Source organism: Erinaceus europaeus, chromosome 17 (genome assembly GCF_950295315.1).
Source record: "Erinaceus europaeus chromosome 17, mEriEur2.1, whole genome shotgun sequence".
NCBI classification, from domain to species: domain Eukaryota; kingdom Metazoa; phylum Chordata; class Mammalia; order Eulipotyphla; family Erinaceidae; genus Erinaceus; species Erinaceus europaeus.
In genome coordinates, this window is record NC_080178.1 from 59,181,405 (window position 1) to 59,204,059 (window position 22,655).

At 37.4% G+C, this 22,655-nt stretch overlaps 1 protein-coding gene across 5 annotated transcripts in view; it reads left to right on the forward strand.

The window, feature by feature from the left end:
- DLG2 (discs large MAGUK scaffold protein 2) overlaps positions 1–22,655 on the forward strand; it is a 1,912,587-nt gene that overhangs the window by 311,905 nt on the left and 1,578,027 nt on the right. For all 5 annotated transcript variants that reach the window (XM_060176807.1, XM_060176791.1, XM_060176792.1 and 2 more), the window contains exon 4: positions 3,948–4,022. In XM_060176807.1, the coding sequence (XP_060032790.1) occupies positions 3,948–4,022 (75 nt within the window). The remainder of the gene's footprint in view (positions 1–3,947; positions 4,023–22,655) is intronic.

A 22,655-nucleotide genomic window follows, 5' to 3' on the forward strand; every position in this document is an offset into this window, starting at 1 on the left:
GCACTCAACCAGGTGTGCCACTACCCGGCCATGTCCATTTCTCAATTAGATTGCTTTAGGGTTTTTTTGTAGTTGATGTTATTTAGTTGTATAAGTTCTTCATATATTTTGAGTATCAAATCCTTATATTCACGGGGATAAGCAGAGATACACCTCAGGTTACTATGTGTGAGTACCATGAAAAATTATTATTATGGAAAGAGAACCAGAAAGGCTTCAAAAACAATGGATCAATGCTGTAGGTGTCTCTCTTTTTTTTACACCTGTCTTCTTCCTTTCTGTCTCAATTTCTATCAATAAAAGAAAGAAAAAGATATTCAGTATATGATTAACAAATTAGTTCCTTCTACTCTTTAACATAACCATTACCCTATTATGTGGCACTTTTATCACAGCTATTATTTTTCTTAACCCTTTTACAACAGCTTTATATGATAGCTAAATCTTTTTTTTAAGTTTTTTAAATTATTTTTTTATTTTTTATTTAAGAAAGGATTAATTAACAAAACCATAGGGTAGGAGGGGTACAATTCCACACAATTCTCACCACCCAAACTCCATTTCCTACCCCCTCCCCTGATAGCTTTCCCATTCTCTATCTCTCTGGGAGCATGGACCCAGGGTCATTGTGGGTTGCAGAAGGTAGAAGGTCTGGCTTCTGTAATTGCTTCCCCGCTGACCATGGGCATTGACTGGTTGGTCCATACTCCCAGTCTGCCTCTCTCTTTCCCTAGTAGGGTGTGTCTCTGGGGAAGCTGAGCTTCAGGACACATTGGTGGGGTCTTCAGTCTAGGGAAGCCTGGCCGACATCCTGATGACATCTGGAACCTGGTGACTGAAAAGAGAGTTAACATATGAAGCCAAACAAATTGTTGAGCAATCATGGACCCAAAGCTTGGAATAGTGGAGAGGAAGTGTTAGGGGGGTACTCACTGCAAACTCTAGTGTACTTCTGCTTTCAGGTATATATTTTGCAGTAGTTTATGGATACATGTGAACATATGCTCTCTCTCACAGAAACTGGTGTATATCTAGGTTTTGGGACTTTGTTAGAAAGTGAACCACCTGAGATGAAATTAGAGTGTACTATGAAAGGAAAGGTCTCACCCGAGTAATGAAGTTGAAGGGTTGTCATTCCACATGTGAAGTCTCTGGACACAGTCTGAAGTGAAGCATGTTGAGGTGGCAATCGTTGTATTGGTTAGGTTGTGATCGGCAGATGCAATATTATTTGATATGGATTGGGAGAGGCATATGGGAAAGTGGGCCCTATCCAAGGGTTCCAGGACTGGGGGAAGTAGAGGCTCTATAGTGGAGATGTGAGGTTGCTGTCTTAGGGTTCAAAAAGACAATTGATAGTTAATGTTATCATCACATTATTTGGTAATTGGGTTAACTTTGAAAAGTCCTTTTGTTAGGGTTTGCTGTACAGTACCCGGTATCTTGTATATAGCTGTGCTATTGGTTGCTTCTGATCTACTTGATCTAGGCTTTTGAGAGAGTCTGCATATCAATTACACAGCCTATATATTGAAAAGATTCAGTTTGTGTTTTGAAAAACTTCGAGACATACAATTAATTTTCCCCCTCTCGTATTAATTAAATAGTGATTTATATGACTACATTTTACTAGGAGTGTACATAAACACCATTCCCACCACCAGAAGACTGTGACCCATCACTCCCACCCACTCCCACCCCCCACTGGCCCAGGAAGCTGCATGTCTACCCCTCACCACTGGGTTTTTACTTTGGTGCCCTACTTACAATTTGGTCAGGTCCTGCTTTTAGTTTCCCTTTCAGATCTTCTTAGTCAACTTCTGTTGATGAGTGGGATCATCCCATACTCATCTTTATCTTTCTGACTTAGCTCACTTAACATAATTCCTTCTAGCTCTGTCCAAGATGGGTCAGAGAAGGTGGGTTCATTGTTCTTGATAGCTGCATAGTATTCCATTGTGTATATATACCACAGCTTTCTCAGCCACTCATCTGTTGTTGGGCACCTGGGTTGCTTCCAGGTTTTAGCTATTATGAATTGTGCTGCTATGAACATAGGAGTACACACCTCTTTTTGGTTGGGTGTTATGGAGTCCTTGGGGTATAACCCCAAGAGAGGAATTGCTGGATCATATGGAAGGTCCATGTCTAGCCTTCTGAGAGTTTGATAGCTAAATCTTTAACAAGGGAAATTTTAGGGAGGATAAATTGTATGTTTTTTATTCTGCAGATCTTAACTGCCAACACCTAACAGATATTAGAAAACAGACTTAATTCTACCAAGAGTTGCATCTGTTTTACAAAGACATGTGGCCTTTTAGAATTGGAGACCTTGGCTGTAGTTGGATAAAGTGATAAGGGCACTTGTGAAATAAAGGATGTGTCAGTGTTTGTTATCCAAAGACCCCTTTTATCTTGTGTGTGTCAGTCTGTTTTTCTACTCAATTAGTAAAAATTAATTTAAGGGAAATATACTTAAAATGCTACTTCTTTTACAGATCACTGTAAGGCATTTTAAAAGTAACCACCATGAGTTTTCTTTATGTTGAGGTATTTTAATATGCTTAGACTATAGGTTCTCCATTTACTCCCCAGTAAAATGATGATGATGATGATGATGATAATAATAATAATCATTCCTTCCTCAGCACTCAGCCCTGCACAGGAAGCTAGCTTACAATGAGCCTTTGAAACAGTTATGTTCATAAGGAATTTACAACCTTTCTGACATCATGTTGGTATCCTGAAATTGATCATAGTGACAAAATAATGTTAAGTGAAATAAATCAAATAATGTTTTCTTTCGCTTGTGTGTGGGTTTAAAAAAGACAAACCAGGGGCCAAGGTGGTAGCGCAGCAGGTTAAGCGCACATGACACAAAGTGCAAGGACCGTGTAAGAATCCTGGCTTCCCACCTGCAGTGGGGGGGTCACTTCACAAGCAGTGAAGCAGGTCTGTCGGTGCCTATTTTTTCTCTCCTCCTCTCTGTCTTCCCCTCCTTTCTCAATTTTCCTCTGTCTTATCCAACAACAATGACAATAACAACAACAACAATGATAAACAACAAGGGGAACAAAAGGGAAAAAAACAGCCTACAGGATCAGTGGACTCATAGTGCAGGCACGGAACCCCAGCTATAACCCTGGAGGCAAAAAGAAAAAAAGACAAACCAATGGAGTAGGTGTGTGTGTGTGTGTGTGTGTGTGTGTGTGTGTGTGTTGGGTGTTGGGTGTAGGATTTATTGGTAAGAGTACCAATTTTTTTTTTTAGAATTTTTTTTAATATTTATTTTTATTTATTCTCTTTTGTTGCCCTTGTTGTTTTATTGTAGTTATTATTGTTGTTGTCGTTGTTGGATAGGACAGAGAGAAATGGAGAGAGGAGGGGAAGACAGAGAGGAGGAGAGAAAGATAGACACCTGCAGACCTGCTTCACCGCCTGTGAAGCGACTCCCCTGCAGGTGGGGAGCCGGGGTTCGAACCGGGATCCTTATGCCGATCCTTGTGCTTTGCGCCACCTGCGCTTAACCCGCTGCGCTACAGCCCGACTCCCAAGAGTACCAATTTTTAAGATTTTAAGATTAGTAGGTTTTTGGGAATTAGTACATAGCATGGCGCTACAGTTAATAGTGATATTTATATATATACTTATATGATGTTGAGAGAGTAGATATTAGCCATCTACATTGTAGTCATGTGATATAGGTATTGATTTTTCAATGTATTGGGTTGTCAGAAAAGTTATAATGCATTTTTTTGCATAGAAAAAATACATCATGTCGTTTTCGACAACCCAATACAAGTACTTCAAGCTATATGTTATATACTTCAAGTGTACACACTGTAATATGTCAGTTCATCGATCTTAAAATTGTGTGTGTGAGGAAGCAAAATAAACAAACATGTCTGTCTCTACCTAAAACCCATTAATTTCCATTCTATCTTTAGGATCTTGGGTGGATCCAGGTGGAGAACAGAGTGCAAGCTGTGTCCATGTCTGCTAAGACATCTGAATGTAAGGAGGTAAGTCTTTCATTTGAGTATTTGGCAGGATGAAAGTGAAGGGAACAGTAGCAGGCAAGAATGTTTTGAGAAATTTCAAAGTAAAAAGTGTTGGATTTTATTATACACAGCATATGTGTATATATGCATACATACATGCATAAATATATATATATATAGCAGATAAAACAAAATTAAAAAAGGAAGGTATCTATTATAGCTTCTAGAACTTAATATATGGCTATAGAATGTTAATTCTCCACCACGTGCTGAAATAACTATTACTTATTTCTACCTGCTGTACTGCAGGTTTGTCACTATGTTCCCTGGGCAATTAAGCAATCTTTGTAGTTCTTCACCCAGCTCCCCTTTGTCTTATGTACACCCCATTCTTCTAAGATAATTGTGCTGTGTCACTGTTCCATAAGAATTCTCTTGAATTAATTTAGCTGAGGCTAATGGTGTAAGATTATACGATAATAGTAAAATATTTCTTTTTTTTAATTCTTTTAAAAATATTTATTTATTAATGTATTTATTCCCTTTTTTACCCTTGTTGTAGTTATTATTGTTGTCGTCATTGTTGGATAGGCCAGAGAGAAATGGTGAGAGGAGGGGAAGACAGAGGGAGAGAGAAAGATAGACACCTGCAGACCTGCTTCACCACTTGTGAAGTGACTCCCTGCAGGTGGGGAGCCAGGGGCTAAAACCGGGATCCTTATGGCAGTCCCTGCGCTTTGCACCATGTGTGCTTAACCCGCTGTGCTACTGCCCAATTTCCAATAATAAGTTATTTCTGGTGAAATAATTATTATGTACCAAGCATAGTACATGCTTTTCAGCTCATTTATACTTGCAATTACCCTTTGAAGTAAATACTGTTCTCATTCTACCGGCGAGGAAACTGAGACACAAAGAGATTTAGTAAAATGCCCAAGGCCATGGTATTGTCTTTATTAAGGATGGAATATCAAAGTATTTTTTTCTTGAAAGCCTGTATTCTTTTTTTTTAATTTTTTATTTATAAAAAGGAAACTGACTAAACCATAGGTAAGGGGTATAACTCCACACGATTCCCACCACCGGATCTCTGTGTCCCATCCCCTCCTGTGATAGCTTTCATTCTTTATCAGTCTGAGAGTATGAACCCAAGGTCATTCTGAGATGCAGAAGGTGGAAGGTCTGGCTTCTGTAATTGCCTCCCCACTGAACATGGGCATTGACTGGTTTATCCATACTCACAGCCTGTCTCTCTCTTTTCCTAATAGGGTGGGGCTCTGGGGAAGTGGAGCTCCAGGACATATTGCTGGAGTTGTCTGCCCAAGGAAGTCTGGTTGGCATCATGATAATATCTGGAACCTGGTGGCTGAAAAGAGAGTTAACATACAAAGCCAAACAAATTGTTGACCAATTTTGGACCTAAAGGCTGGAATAATGCAGAGGAAGAGTTGAGGGATCCCCATTTTGTAGATAGCTAGTAGGCATATTTTAGTTATATTCCAAAGGGCCTGTGGCTATACTAGTTTTTTTTTTGCCTGAGCCTGAAATCTGATATGCAGGTGGATCCTAATTATTGTCTGGGGAGATGATGTCATGGCTTGAAAAAGACCAGAAAGCTGAAAATCAGGGAAGAGAGTAGCTACCAAATATGGGAAAGGTGTATAAATATTGTTGATTGTAAACCCCATCGATTTGATGTGATCTGGGGCCCATATTCAGCTTAGGAGCCTATGTGACCTCTGCATCCCTCTAGATCTGAGCTCATATTCTGTGGTCCTAAGTAGGAACATTTCAAGCTGCCCAATATCAGGACCCATCTTCCTCAGGTGTAGCATAGAGTATATTGTCCAGCTTCCGTCCATCGGAGGATGGAACATTCTCTACCATTGTTGATCCATGTTGAGGGCAAGGTCCTATGAGGGCCCACAATGGGTCTGTTGTATTGTTCCTGATAAAAATGACCAGTAATAATGAAAGAGGGATTTATTCGAGGTCTAGGCCCATCATGTCCGCTTGGGAATCTCAGGACTCCCTGATTAGGGCCCCAGCTGATGGGGTGGCCTGATCGTGACTAAAGAGTCATTGTTAAAGAATTCCAGCCTCTTGCCCTTATTCAGCTTTTGCATTATGCTGACCAGACTTCCTTGGAAAGATGACCCCACCAATATGTCCTGGAGCTCTGCTTCCCCAGAGACCCACACTACTAGGGAAAGAGAGAGGCAGACTGGGAGTATGGACTGACCAGTCAATGCCCATGTTCAGTGGGGAAGGAATTACAGAAGCCAGACCTTCCACCTTCTGCAACCCACAGTGACCTTGGGTCCATACTCCCAGAGGGATAAAGAATGGGAAAGCTATCAGGGGAGGGGATGGGATATAGAGATCTGGTGGTGGGAATTGTGTGAAGTTGTACCCTTCCTATCCTATGATTTTGGTAATGTCTCCCTTATTAAATAAAAATAAATAAATAAAAAGCCCTGGGTCAAAGGAACCCTCCTTCATTGCTGGTGGGAATGTCGATTGGTCCAACCTCTATGTAGAGCAATCTGGAGAACTCTCAGAAGGCTAGAAATGGACCTACCCTATGATCCTGCAATCCCTCTCCTGGGGACATGTCCTAAGGAATCCAACACAGCCATCCAGAAAGATTTGTTTATACCTATGTTCATAGAAGCACAATTTGTAATAGCCAAAACCTGGAAGCAACTCAGGTGTTCAACAACAGATGAGTGGCTGAGCAAGTCGTGGTATATATACACAATGGAATACTACTCAGCTATTAAAAATGGTGACTTCACCATCAGTTTTCAGCTGATCTTGGATGGAAGTTGAAGAAATCATGTTAAGTGAAAAAAGTCAGAAACAGAAGGATGAATATGGGATGATCTTACTCTCAGGCAGAAGTTGAAAAACAAGATCAGAAGAGAAAACACAAGTAGAACCTGAAATGTTATTGGCATATTGCACCAATGTAAAAGATTCTGGGGTGGGTGAGGGTGAGAATACAGGTTCAGAAAGAGGACCAAGTGGGGTCGTATTGTTGTGCTGAAAACTGAGAAATGTGATGCATATACAAACTATTGTATTTACTGTCTAATATAAAATGTTAATCCCCCATTAAAGAAATTTAAAAAATCCCTGAATGATAAATCCATAGAAAAAAATCACACTTAGTATATGAGATACATTTTAGAGGGAGGAAGCCTTATTGAAGCAATTTGCTGTCACAGTTTCAGTATTTTCAATAATACCTCCAAGAAAGTACATTTCTATGCACTGAAAATTGGTGATATGATAAAATTTCTTTAATAGAATTCATCTGGTAGTATGACAGTAGACATTTCATCCTAAATCAGGAAGACACTTTTTTTCTTGCATCATATAGAGACTGAGTTTTGTGGCCAGCAGAACTTGAAAGAGAGAGAGACCCACACACAGAGAGAGAGAGAGACAGGCAGAGAGAGGAAGAGAGAGTGGGGGAAGGGGAGGTGGAGCTGGGAGGGGTAGAGGATGTATAAGGGCCAATTGGGGGACAGATTATAACACTGATGGCATAGTCTTAGGTAAAGATTTAACTCTGGCATTCATTCTGGTACTGGTCTTCTTTCACTACTGTATTCTTAGGAAAGGATACAACAAGTTAAAGCACACAGTTTTGACTCAGGAGATATTTAGACCCAGGCATTCTTATGCTGTGAATATTTAAACACTTTGTGAATATAGACATTTTCATAGAACTGTATCAGTAATTTTGTACAAAGGATAGTTTCCTGAGGTCAACATTGCATCTTTTTATGTGTGAATGCTCTACATATACGGTATTTGAATGATTTATCAGTGTCTCTTTGGTTATTAGGGTAAAACAAAATTTTACCCCTAAAGCTGTCCTGCCTGCATAAGTTGTTTCACTTTCCATTAACTTTTATTTTTTTACCAGTTTATGGAGGCATAATGTATATACTATAAAATCCATTGTGAGCATACGATTAATGGCTTTCTTGTTTTATTTTATGTCTTTAAATTTTTATGAAGCAAGATGACTTATTTTGGTATATAGCTCTAGAATTATAACACATGTAACTACTAACATAACTGTATACAAAGCAGTTCCATCACTTCCATCACTTCCAAAACTCCTTTATATTAAACCTCTATAGTTACTTCCACATCCCCACCTATAGCACCACCTTATGCTAGAGGTGAGCAGTGAATTGATGTCTATTTCCTCTCTCACTCCTGCTCTCTTTCATAATAAATGAATAGATAAATCTTTAAAGATAAAAAGAATTCATAGTCTGATGGGGAGAAAAACCAAAAGTAAATTTAATGATTAGCTAAATTATATAAAACTAAGTTATGTTTCACTGACATGGGTTAAAATTTCTTATATGTAATGCTGTATATGATCTAAATTAAATAGAAGAATTTAGGACTTAGTTTTCTTACCTGTAAAATAATTTTGCTATTTTACTTAATATGACTTTGTGGAGATTAAAATAAGTAGTTAGGGATTATTTAACACAGTGTATAAATGATGCTTAATACACAATAAATTATGATGTTGGACTTGCTATGCTGATTCTGATGATAAGTATAGCTTTTTATTCGGTGTATATGCAGATAAATATGAGATTAAAGGTAGTAATTAGTTGGTTCAAATGAGTAGACTATAGAAAATTATATCCAGGGGAGTCGGGCGGTAGCGTAGCGGATTAAGTGCAAGTTGCGCAAAGCGCAGGGACCAGCGTAGGGATTCTGGTTTGAGCCCCCGGCTTCCCATCTGCAGGGGAGTCGCTTCACAGGCGGTGAAGCAGGTCTGCAGGTGTCTTTCTCTTCCTCTCTCTGTCTCCCCTCCTCTCTATTTCTCTCTGTCCTATCCAATGACAACAACAACAATAATAATCACAACAATGATAAAACAACAAGGGCAACAAAAGGGGAAAAGGAACAGTGGATTCTTGGTGTAGGCACTGAGCCCCGGCAATAACCCTGGAGGAAAAAAAAAAGAAAAGAAAATTATATCTAGGAGCTACAATGACACAATCTGTTAGTGCGTGGTACTTATACAGAAATTATATCTAAACTAAAATTTCAGGATAATTAAGAACAAGCCTAGTAGGTGAATGAAGGAAAGGGTGAGAATGGCAATGAGAAAAGTTTTTCTGGTTACAAAAATGCATACAGTTGTAAGAGAATCTCACCTTTCTTGCTCACACAGAGAGACTCAAGAACACAGGCAAAGAAATACATAAAATAGAGGCATGCCATTAGAATGTTCATTCCAAAACAATCAGTTATGCTACTAAATATAGTATTTTTTTCATAAAATATTTGGAAGCTTCTTAAATATTCAAATTTATCACATATTTCTACCCACATTCTGCCTAAGAGGAAGTCCTCCAAAATCAGGTAAAGAGAACATAATGAGTTTGATTCATAAAGTAAGCAAGAACTTCTTAAGAAGAAAATGCTAGACTAGACATTTTATTACAAGACTGTAGGAGTAAAAGAAACCTAAACATAATTGAGGTTGCTATTCTGAAATAGGTTCCTGCACCATTTTCTGTAAACCAAATTGCGTCTTGGTATACCCATTGCCAAAATACATGCTGTACTGAAAATACAAGTGGTCACAATTTAAAATAATTCATTGGAAACAAAAGGAAAAAGCAGACAGAATAATGAAAGCACTTTAATGCTTATAGATAAGTATTATTTTGGGGGATATTTTATTAAGAAAATGTTTATTTTAGATGCTTAGAATATTCTCTTGGATTCTAGATACACAAATTTCAACCCACATTCCCCAGTTGCCATAACAACTTGATGCATTTGTTCTCTTGTGTCATTTTTTATCACATCAGTTTTTTTTTTAAACTTTGGTTGCTATGATAACACAGTATAGTTGTTAAATTTATTCTATTCACATCTTGTTCTACTGGAAAGTGGTAATTTGCTTTTATTTTTCTCCAAAGAATCTCTGATTAATAAAGAATAATAAAGAAAATAGTTACTTAAATTATAACATAATTTTATATTGAAATTTTAATTATGTTATTAATTTATGCCCAAGTAGTGTTATCTAGGTGACATGGAAGGTGACTAGTAATTACCTCATTCCATTCTGAAGTAAGAAACTAACTTTTTTGTTCTGACTGAGGGAAATAGTTTGAACTGCAGTTGTATCTGTTTGAATGACGTCTACCAGTCTCAGTTGGAGAAATTTGTTTGGTGAATTCCAGGAATAGTCACATCACTGGAGAATTTGAGGGAAAAGAAGGGGAGGGAAGAGTGGGAGAGAATTGTGGGGACTTGTATTCATATATCAATGATTAAACTGTAAAATATTACCCCCTCAATAAAATCATATATATATCTTAAGTATGAACCCTACACACACACACACACACACACACACACACACACACACACACTCACACGCGCGCGCGTGAACATGGAACCAACAACAACAAGCTGAGACTTCATGGACTAAAAGAAGTACTCTTCAAAACAGTTCTTTTTTTTTTTTCTCTGTTGTGGGACCTTGGATAAGTCATTTAACTTCTCTAAAACTCAGTTTTCTATCTATTTGTAACATATTAATCAAAAGATACTGAGTGGGCCAGTGAAATAGCTAACTTGGATCTTGCACTGTTTTGCCATGTGTGCTATCTATGTTTGAGCCTGGCCCCCTTCTCATTGAATTTGATGCTGTGGTCTCTCTCTCTATCTAAAATAACAAACAAGCAAACAAATACTATAGTGAACACCTGTAGATAAATATTTTGGAGCTTACCGTCAGTAATAAATTATTACACACGGATTCAGGCAAATATAGGGACCAAAGAAGAGCCATGAAACATTCTACAATTAGAGCTGTTTATAGATCCTTTAACTGTCCAGCCCTGCCTTCCAGCTGACACACAGACTTCATTCTCAAGTGTAAGGGAAGAAATAGCACACACGTTTGAAGTCTTAAGTTCTTAGATTGAAGGGACATATACTCAGCCTGTGGTCTGTGCATTAGAAGATTGAGACATTCAATCAGTTTTTCCCCTCTCATATTAATTAGTGATTTATGAGACTACAGGTTAATAAGAGTGTACATCAACAACATTCCTACCACCAAAGGACTGTATCCTAATCCATCAGGGGAGGTGATGGGACACGGAGTTCTTGTGGTGGGAATTGTGTAGAATTGTACGCCTCTTATCCTATGGTTTTATCAGTGTTTCCTTTTTATAAATAAAAATAAAAAAGGGGGAGAGAGGAAAAGAGACAGAGAGATACCTGCAACCCTGCTTCACTACTTGTGAGGCTTTCCCCCTGCAGGCGGGAAGCAGGGGACCTAGATCCTTGTACACTGTAATATTTGCACTTAACCAGGCACGCATCTGCCTGGCCTTTGTTAAGGACTAAATAGCAAAGATTTTAGGCTTTACTGACTACGTGATCTCTGCCACAGCTACTCAGCCTTACAGTGTGTGTTTTAAATAATCCATTAGTTAAAAGCAATGCTGCGTTCCACTTAAAGTATATGGATGTTGAGTGTTGAATTTCAAACAGTTTCATATCACAAAATATTATGTTCTTTGATTTTTTTCCCCAACTATTTAAAAGTGTGAAGATTATTCTTTGCTCACTGGTTATGCACCTCTGGATTGTAGGTTGGCACTCCTTGCTGTCTCACAATGTTTTCAGCAGCAAAATAATGATTATCACTTAAGTGCTCTTTATGGAAGAGTAATAACCTAGAAAATTGTAGTATAATAAAAGATTACCACCCAACAGTTAAAAAATAAGAGGTAGCATACACAATTAGTTACTAAGTTTTTAGTGACTTGGTAGCCTTACTTAGTGGAGTTAGATTTTTATTCTCATCAATCATAAGTACATAATCTTTAAGATATATCATTTTGTCTAAATCTGACCGAGCCTGTAATTCTTTGTTTCATGAATAGGTTTCAAAATTCTTAGGTATGCAGGATGTGGGACAATGGCCTGACTTCCTGTGTGAGAGGTTTTAGTGACAGTGAAAATGAAATGAGTATTCTAGTCAATTCCATTACACCACTAACCTCAAGTGAGACAGTTCCCTCATTTCTCAGCACATTGTCATGTAGTAATGGTCTCATACCCAATTGTCCTTCTCTGCTCATGCTTAGTGAAAACTTACTATGAACTATCTTCCTCTCTTATTGTTTAATGTAGTCCTTTGCTCCTTTAACTCTTTTTTCTTTCCTCTACATGTGCCTACTTATCTCATAAACTATTAAGAACTATTGGTTAAGACCTCCGGACTCATAGCCACATGGGCAACAATTGAAACTTGCCAGCTAATTCCTGCTCTATTTATCAGTCATCATCTCATTCTTCTGTCTCCCTAGGAATTTATTTTTTTGCTGTGAAACTTATATCTGTCTTCTCGCTAAAAGACAGACTCACCATCAGTCACAAATAACAATCTTTCTCTAAAAAAATAAAAACCAAAACAAAACTAAAAAAACATTTGAGGAGGCCAGGGCACATCTGGTTGAGTGCACATGTTACAATGCGCAAGGACCCAGGGTTCCCCAGTCGAGGGGAGAAAACTTTGCAAGTGGTGAAGCAGTGTTGCAGGTGTCTCTGTCTCTCTCCCTCATTATCATCCCCTTCCTTCTCAATTTCTTACTGTCACTATCCAATAAATAAAGATAATAAAAAATTTAAAAAATCATTTGAGGGAGTCGGGCGGTAGCTCAGAGGGTTAAGCGCACATGGCGCAAAGCACAAGGGCCAGCATAAGGATCCAGGTTTGAGACCCTGGCTCCCCACCTCCAGGAGGTCGTTTCCAAAGTGGTGAAGCAGGTCTGCAGATGCCTGTCTTTCTCCCCTCCTCTCTGTCTTCCCCTACTCTCTCCATTTCTCTCTGTCCTATCCAACAACAACAGCTATGACAACAATAACAACTACAACAAGCACAACAAAATGGGAAAAATAGACTCCGGGAGCAATGGATTCGTAGTGCAGGCACTGAGCCCCAGCAATAACCCCGGAGGCAAAAAAAATCATACGAGGGGCCAGATGGTGGTATACCTAGGTAAGCGCTCACATTAGAGTGCACAAAGACCTAGGTTCAAGCCCTTGATACCCATGGGTGTCTGTAAGGATACATTCCCTAAATGTTTGTTATTAACACACACTGTTTTGACTGACTCAGTTGTTAATAAGATTGACAGTGTTGAATGGCAAATGCTAATTTGAGTTTTAAGAGCCTGGCTAATACCTGGGGATCAGAGCAGACTTATGTCCAAGCAGATAAATGAAGAAGGATTTAGGATAGCACATATATGTATTCAGAACTGATTCTATGTATACTGAATCTTATACTTAAAATGGTAAGGTAAATATATGCCTCTTATCTCCAGGCATAGCTGAACATAAGAATGCTCATATCCTCCTAGGTTTAGGTTTATTCCACACTGACTGAAAATTAGAGTGCTGTGTCTCCACAATGAGGAACAATTGTCTGCATGAAAGCGACTGAGGTGGCCGAAACTGACAAAGTTACTGTGATCCAATTCTTTCTCACTGCCTAAAGCACTCTCCAGTAATGAGCCAGAGCGTTCAGGGAGATGCAGGGACTCTGTAGGGCCACGAGGGTGTCATTTAGAACCTCTCTGCCTGAACAATGGAGAAATATAAATTTCAATCCACATTCTTTGGTTGCCATGGAGACCTGATGCACTTGCTTTTAAGTGTCTTTTCTTTCTCCCCCTCTCCTCTATTCTTTTCTTTCATTTTTAATCATCAGGACTTTTGCTTTTCCAGAAATTACTTAAATGTAGTTCTTGTGGCTTCCTACTCTTTTATCTCTCTGTCAAATTTCTGAATTTGTTGCTGGGGAGTGATTTCACCTAAGAATGACAGCTGAACATGCATGTTCACATAGAAGTAGCAGTAAGGCAGTCTCTCTCCTTTTCTTTCTCTATCTCACACAAAGACAGATTTATATTTTAGAAAATGGGTAAGATTTGAAAAAATTTCAGTGCTTTCAAAAGGGCAGTCTGAGTATCTTAAACAAAAATTGCAGAATAAGCACTTTATTTAGAGAAAAACGGACTGAAAATTTCCTTAGCAATTGCAATGTGGCAGCATGAACAGAGAATAATTCTCATTAGGTTTTCCCCCACTTTATTAATATATTTAGATTGTGATGAGAAGTGTGCTTCAGTGTAAAAAAAGTACAGGATAGACAAGAGTTGTAATCAGACTCCATCATCTCTAAGTTGAGTGACTGGACAGATCAACTGAGTTGTATATTAAAATGAGTTGATTACTATCTTATAAAATGTCTATGAGGAACGAAGTGAGATCACAGAGATCCACTACCAAGAGTAGGTCGTAAGACATGATAGACAATTGTTAACTCCTGCAAGTCTAACCACTTAACAAAATGTAATTGAAAAAATTAAAGCATTTTTGTGTTGTTCCATAGATGAATGTGCACTTTCCCATTGTCACACACACATTTCCAATTCCCACAGGGAAAGCTAATATGAACATAGAAAAACAGAGTGATATGTAGTCTCCTATGGTTGTTCACAATGTCATCTGATTATGGAAAAAAAAAGAAGATATTTCTTGGAAACTTCCAAGGGAAGATGACTTTTTGTTATTTTCATTTAGGATCTTTCATTCAGGACTAACCCTGTAAAAACATCAAGGTAAAAGCAAGGTGATACAGAAATTGTCATGTTTATTGAAAACAATAGACATAACACAACAAAATTTCCCTTACAGGGAGGAAGTGGCTGTACTTCAAGTACACACTCAATGTAAAAATATGCTTAAGCGGCCAGCTGGTGGCACACCTGGTTGAGCGCATGTCTTACAATGGATAAGGATCCAGGTTCAAGCCCTTGGTCCTCATCTGCAGAGGGAAAGCTTTATGAGTAGTGAAGCAGTGTTACAGGTGTCTTTCTCTCTCCTTCTCTATCACCCTTTTCCCTCTTAATTTATTTCTGTCTCTATGCAATAAATAAATAAAGTTAATAAAAATAAAAAAACAGTAATTAAAAAAAATATGTTTAAACAGAGGCAAGAGGGAGGCAAGGAAACAGCAATAAGGGCGCAGGCAAAGCAGTGCTGCCAAGTTATAAGTGCTACTATCACAATGTGGCATGTGCATGCAGTATTTATAAGGAAGAAGTAACAGGAGGGTAGAAGAACAATTGCATTTTAAAATGAAAAGTGAAATTATGTGACATGACACCTGCTTCACAAAAGTATTAGACCCTTCAGAGAGTAAGTAAAAAAACAGGTTAAATAGCAAGGAATGGGATTATAGAGAAAAAGTTTAGGGATACAATCCCCATAAAACATTTCTGGAATGGAAAACTAGCTTTGCTTGGATAGCGCACTGCTTTGTTATGCTTACTATGAACCAGGTTTGAAAGTAGGTCCCATTGTATTGAAGGGAGTTGTAGTATGTTTCTTTTCCTCTCTCTTTCTCTCTCTACTTCTCTGTCTCTATCTGAAAAAGTCAATCTGGAGCAGTGAGATGGCAAAAAAATTTTTTTTCTTGTAATAAGGAAAAAGCAAACATAAAAGTAGTATTCGGTCCTAGTAAAATGCAAGTACTGGACAAAGAAAATTATTCAGTAAATATTTGATAGATATATCAGATACTGTCCCATTAAACCATGAATTATCTATTTGATTATAATTTATAGAAAAAAAAGAGTTTGGAATTTGATTAAACCAAATTAGAATCTTAGTGTTGCCTTTTGGTAGTTGAGTAATTTGAGACAAGTAGTAATACTTTATAAAGTTCAATTTCTTTGCGATAGAAGAGCTCTGTTCCTGTCTAAGTTCTACTATGAAACTTTGTGTAAAATTTGATATTATTTTGTTCTTTTTATTTATTTCTCTTATGTATCAACATGAGAAAGTTAGTCTTTAGGTGGTACACTCCACAGGTACATTTACAGCTCAGATTTTCCTAGGCTCTATCTACTATTTAAAGTTAAAATTTAACTACATTTCTATAGATACAGCCACTAAAGACTTTATTTTCAGACTTCTTCTGAAGCCACATTTTAGGCTGAATTCCAGAATGGATCCTAAAAGTAACACAAGAGTAGGGAATTCTGTAATTTCTCTTACACTGCTGTATCTTTTAGAAAAATTTAGTTTATTTGTCTCTTGTAATTGTGTATTGATAGCTAGTTAACACAAAAACAGTTCTGTAACTTGTACTCATCTTTAGTGTAGGAGAGTACTTCACCCATGAACATTAATGAAATACACATTTTGTGGAAAAGTTTCATTTAAAAAGTTTCATAAAAATAACATACAGTGTTTTAATTGTGGAAACTATAGAAATAGATAACGAACAAAAATATAATTCATTGTCAAAATTTCCAGAGGTAATTACAGTTAGAATTCAGTGGATATATATACATATACTCTTATTCATATTGTGTATCTGTTTATTTTAATTTTTTTAGCAAATGTTGGATACCATCATTCAACATTCCTATATTACATTATGTATTTTCTCATTTAAAATAATATGCTGGGGAGGGAACCAGTAGCACACCAGGCTAGGTGCACATAGTGTGAAGGGCAATGACCCACACAATAATCCTGGTTCAAGCCCCCCATGCCCTCCACCTGCAGGGGGGTCACTTTTCAAGAAGTGAAGCAGGTCTGCAGGTTTCTATATTTCTCTCCCCTCTTTGTCTTCCCCTCCTCTCTCAATTTCTCTCTGTCCTATCCAATAGCAGCAGCAAAACAATAGCAGCAATTATTTCTGTATAAGTATTTTTCTTTCTTTTTAAATCTCTTGCAGGTAATGGTCTGTTAGTGATGAGTTTTCTTTTTGATGTTGTTATCATTGTTGCCAAGGCTTTATTATTCTTGATTGACTTTTTTCAGATAAAAAAGATAGAAACAAAGAAGGAAAGCCACCAAAGCTTAGAAGTATATAAAATTATTTATTTTGCACATCTGGGTGGAGTTAACATACAAAGCCAAACAAATTGTTGACTAATCATGAACCTAAAGGCTGGAATAGTGCATATGAAGAGTTGGGGGGGGGTCTCTGTTTTATAAACAGTTAGTAGTCCTATTTTAGTTATATTCCAAAGAGCCCATGACTATACTAGTTCCCCCCCCCCCGAGCCTGAATTCTGATATGCAGGTGGATCCAAGTCATTGTCTGGGGAGATGATGTCATGGCTGAAAAATAGACCAGAAAGCTGGATCAGGGAAGAGAGTAGCTCCCCAAAATGGGAGAAGGGTGTAAATATTGTTGACTGTAAACCCCACTGATTTGATGTGATCTGGTGCCCATATTCAGCTTAGGAGCCTATGTGACCTCTGCATTCCTGTAGATCCAAGCTCAAATTCTGTGGTAATGAGTAGGAACATTCCAAGCTGCGCCAATTTCAGGACCCATATTCCTCAGGTGTATTATAGAACATGTTGTCCATCCTCCCTTCAGAGGATGGAACATTCTCTACCGTGTTGATCCATGTTGAGGATAAAGTCCTATGGGCCCCACAAAGGGGTCTATTGTGTCGTTTCTGACAGAAATGACCAGTAACAATGGAGAGAGGGATCTATTTGAGGTCTAGACCGTCATGTCTGTTTGGGAATCTCAGGACTCCTCAACTGAAATAGTGTCTGCTTAGACTTAGTTACCCTCCTCACCTATGTCCTGTTATATTTCCCTCACTCACTCCAAAGCTAACCTTATCAAAGTAAGGACTGCAAAAGCTGAATAAAGGCAAGAGACAGGCATACTTTAATGATGACTCTTTAGTGACTCTTAGACTGACTCAATTTCTATACTAGTTTAAGCTATCTACTTCACTTTCACTTTGGTTAGGCTAGACAGGTGGTATGGTTCTAGAAATGCATCCATTTCATTTGGGTTGTCCAGTTTATTTCCATAGAGATGTTCATGTTGATCCTCTGACCAGTATGTAGTATCCACGCCTGCCTCTTTTTACCTCCTTTGACTGAAAGGCTGTTTTATCTGATAATGAAATAGTAGTTCCTGCTCTTTTGTTTGCATTATTGTCTTGGGATACCTTGTTCCAGCATTTTCCTTGGAGCTTCTGTTTGTCTTTCTTTTGGATGTGTGTTTCCTAGAGACAGAGAATAGATGGATCTTGCTTATTAATTCATTTAGTCACTCTGAATCTTTTGACTGGTGAATTTAAACCATTTAAGGTGATTTTTGGGGCTGGGTGGTGGCGCACCTGGTTAAGTGCACATGTTACTGTAAGTAAGGACCTGGGTTCAAGCCCCTGGCCCCCACCTGCAGGGGGAAAGCTTTGCAAGCAGTGAAGCAGGGCTGCAGGTGTCTCTCTGTCTCTCTCTCTCTCTCTTTCTATCACCCCCTTCTCTCTCGATTTCTGGCTATCTCTATCCAATAAATAAATAAAGATAATAAATGTTTTTTAAAAAAAAGGTGATTTTTGTAAATTTTGTTTGCTAATAGCCATTCTTTTTTTTGAGATTATTTTATGTTCTTGCTTTCCCTATTCTTGTGTATTTCTGGTTTTCATTTTATGTATATGGCTTTCTATAATGGTCTTGCCTAGTGTATATATGGTTCCTACTTGTCTTTATGCTATATTTTGTTCTGTGGTTATGATGAATATTGTGTCTAACTTACTATATCTACAATAGTCCTGTTTAAGCTGTCCTTGGTTTACCAACACTGGATTATATCTCTTTGTCTATTTTGCCCTGACCTTTCCTGTGTCTTTTTTCAGTCATTGTGTTCCTGTTTGTATTCTACTACTGATCATTTCACTAAATGTTGGTGTTTCTTTGCTGCTGGGAATGTATGCAAAGAAAACAAAACCAAGTATCCAAAGAGATCTGTGTATTTCTATGTTTAAAGCAGCACAATTTGTATTTGTTGCTTGGAAGCAACTCTGATGCCCAGTGATAGTTGAGTGGCTAGAAAAGTTGTGACACATTCAGCTGTTAAAAATGAGTACAATCTTTTCGAGCTTTATTTTGAAAAGCTTTATTTTAGCATGTCTGCAGTAGCCATTTTTCTATGTGTAGAGATAGATCTCTTTCAAAGACATGGCTTTTGTAGACTCTCTATTTGAATTCTAAAAGTGTTGAACATTGTTACTCCAGATTGGTCAAATGACACACTAGCAACTTATACAGTACATATACAGTTAACAGTTTCCCAGAAATAATTTAGTGGGAGACATTTTATCAAGGCTAAGACTCAAAAGTATATGCAGCTTCTTTTCTGAGCTTTGTCCTTCCTAGTCGTCTGGTCTGCAAATTCCAGCTCCTTTAGCAGTTGAAATCCTGATAACAACCTCTTCAGTTAAGAGAGGACACTGCTCTTTATATGACCTCTACTATTTCCCCTCATCAGAAAGTATATCCAGACAGAATGAAAAAGAAGTTTTGTGACTCTCCTAATACATTTCTATTTTCCTAAGGAATCACAGACCTATGTTGCCTTTTGTCTAAATCTAAAGTTCATATTCAGCTTTTTAGTTTTTCATTGCAATTGATCTTGTCCAAGGCCACAGACTCCTGTTTGATGGGAAGCAAAAGCTCTGATCATAGTAAACCTTTAAAAAGCCAGGCTGAATTTTTCTGGTCAGGATGACTGGGTAACACAAAGCTTGTGTACCCCTTCCCCTACATAGAAGCAAGACTGCAGAAATACATGGAAGAACATGCTTAGAACCTGCCCTTCTACAGCAAGAGACAAAAGGTTAAGGGAGACTATGTAGAAACACCAAGAAGATAAAAACTGTCAATAAGACAAATGCTCTGCCATTTGACAACAAACCAGAAGTGTAAGAGATCTGTTACATATAGGACTTTAGTGAGCAGAGGAAGACTATGTTAAAACATAGTTGGATATCTCAACTCTAATCCTATAATTGTGCAACAAAATGATGGAATTTTTGAGAACTGTAGAGATGTAGAGGAGAACCAGAGCTTTAGCTCAATGCACTTGGCAGAGCTTAAGGGACACAGCTACTTTAGAATTCAGACTTTCTATAGCCCTTGGAGGTGGTTTCTGAGAAGAGTCATTCCCTAGCCTGTCAGATATGTCAATATTTGGTGCTAGGAGAGAGAGAATGTAGGACTGTAGTCCTCTAGAGCTTGTCTACAGGAATTAATTTTCACAACAAACCCTGAGGGTAAATTCTTGACTCATAACTCACAGAACCTATTCCTGGTAAAAAGCATGCATCTTTTCATTTGTGCAAAAGTCAAAACAGGAAGAAAAGAACAAATACTAATGACTATTTGTTATTTTACATAGGTGATTATATTAGCATAAAAGGAACAGAAGAGTCTCACTGTAATAATTTTTGTGTTCTTGAATTTTAGAACTAAATCAAGTTTTAGATTAAGAAGCAAACAATCAAAACCAAGATAACTAGTCATGTTCTTAGTGAATATGAAGAAACAAGTTTAGCTTTAACCATTGATGGTATAACCATGATGCAAAAGAGAATATAACCTTGAAATACAGTATCTGATAATTTTCAGTAAGGTTGATGGTTAAAATACAAACTTTCATTTTGAAAAATAAAAGTAATCAAACTCTCAGATTTTATGAGAACTATGGTTCTCAGAGGGGGTGATATGTAGTGACATCCTGTAATCTTATAATTTTGAAAGCCATTATTAGATCACTAATAAATAGAACATTAGAAATGTAAGCTTTCAGTTAGTAGATTCATTTTTTTCATAGACCTGTGCATTGGCAGTTTCAAAAATGTGTTATAATTTTTCTAAGATTGAATAAATATATAATACATACACAAGTAAGTAGTGTTCCCTCTCTCTCTTTGTATCTTTCTGTCTATATTTCCCACTCTAATTAAAATAAAAACATATTAAAATATTAAAGGAATCCAAATTGGAAAGGAAGAAGTTAGGCTATCACTTTTTACAGACTACTTAATAATGTATATGTAAAGGTCTAAAGACTACACCAACAAACTACTAGAAGCAATCAATAAATTGCGTAAGGTGGCTGAGTGCAAAATCAATATACCCCAAATCCCAGCAATTCTATATACAAAAGATGAATCAAAGAAAGAAAATGATGCAACCTATAGTTGCATCAAAAAGACAGAATATATTGTATTAAATCTAACAAAAGAGATAAATGACCTATTTCAATTAAAACTTTGGGATATTATTAAAAGAAAGAAGACACACAAATAAATGGGAGAATATCCCTTGTTCCTGGAATAGAAAAATAAATATAGGTAACATAACAGTCTTACCAAATACAACGTATATATTCAATGTAATTCCTATCAAAATCACATTGACATTTTTTGGCACCTAAAGTTAAGATGCTTTTATAACCCAGTTTTCCCAGCACCATTTATTGAAGAGAGCCTCCTTTTTCCATTTAATCCTTTGGGCCCCCTTATCAAAGATTAGATGCCCATAGGTGTGGGGATTTATTTCTGGGCTTTCAATTCTGTTCCACTGGTCTGTGTGCCTATTTTTGTTCCAGTACCATGCTGTTTTGATGATGCTGGCTTTATAATATAGTTTAAGGTCTGGGAGTGTGATGCCTCCATTTCTGTTTCTTTTCCTCAAGATGGTTTTGACAATTCTAGGTGTTTTCAGGTTCCAGATAAATGATTGTAGTGTTTGTTCTATTCTCTTAAAGAAGCTTGGTGGAATTTTGATGGGTATTGCATTAAATTTGTATATGGCTCTGGGGAGAATATTCATTTTGATGATATTTATTCTTCCAATCCATGAGCATGGGATATCTTTCCCAGCACCATTTATTGACGAGAGCCTCCTTTTTCCATTTAATACTTTGGGCCCCCTTGTAGTCAAGCCATTAGGTTGGCCCCCGTGTGTTGATAGCTACTTTATTCACAATTGCCAAAATATAGAGTCCACCTAAATTTATTTAGATGACTGGATAAAGAAGTTATGGTACATAGACTTAGAGGACTATTACTCTGCAATTAAAATAGGTGATATTATATTCTTTGAGACAAAATGAATGGGACTAGAGATAATTATGCTAAGTAAAGTAAGAGGTGAAGTAGTTCCCTGATAGTTTATCTTATGTAGACTAACTAAAGCAGGCAAATTGTAAAATAAATAAATAAATAAATATGGAAGTAAATAACTGTACACTCTGATATTCTAAAACTATGATGGTTAGCAGAAGGAAGTGGGGCACAGGAACTTTGGCGGTTGGTATACTGAATTGTAAATGTACATGTATAAGTGGGAAACTAAATCCTTGTTATCTTATAATTTTTGTAAAACCATGCTAAATCAATAATAATTAAAGAAGGATAAAGATAGGATAAAGACAAATAACTGTTACTTTGTAGCAATAGTAGGAGGTTGGCCCCATGAAAAATAAAAATTAAAAGCAGTAGCTAGACAGCATTTTCTCGAGTTATTTCCTTGAAATCTGATTTCCACAGAGCAGTGCAAATGTGGCTTGCTGGGTGTTACACTCACAAGACTTGGATTTCATTACAAGAGAGAAGCCCTCAGTTTAAAGAACACAAATCTTTTGCAATGGTCAGTAAACCAACCTGTCCTTTGCTCTGGAAGTGGAATTTATTTATGTCACCTAAAACTATGGTTATACAAAGTTCCTAGTAG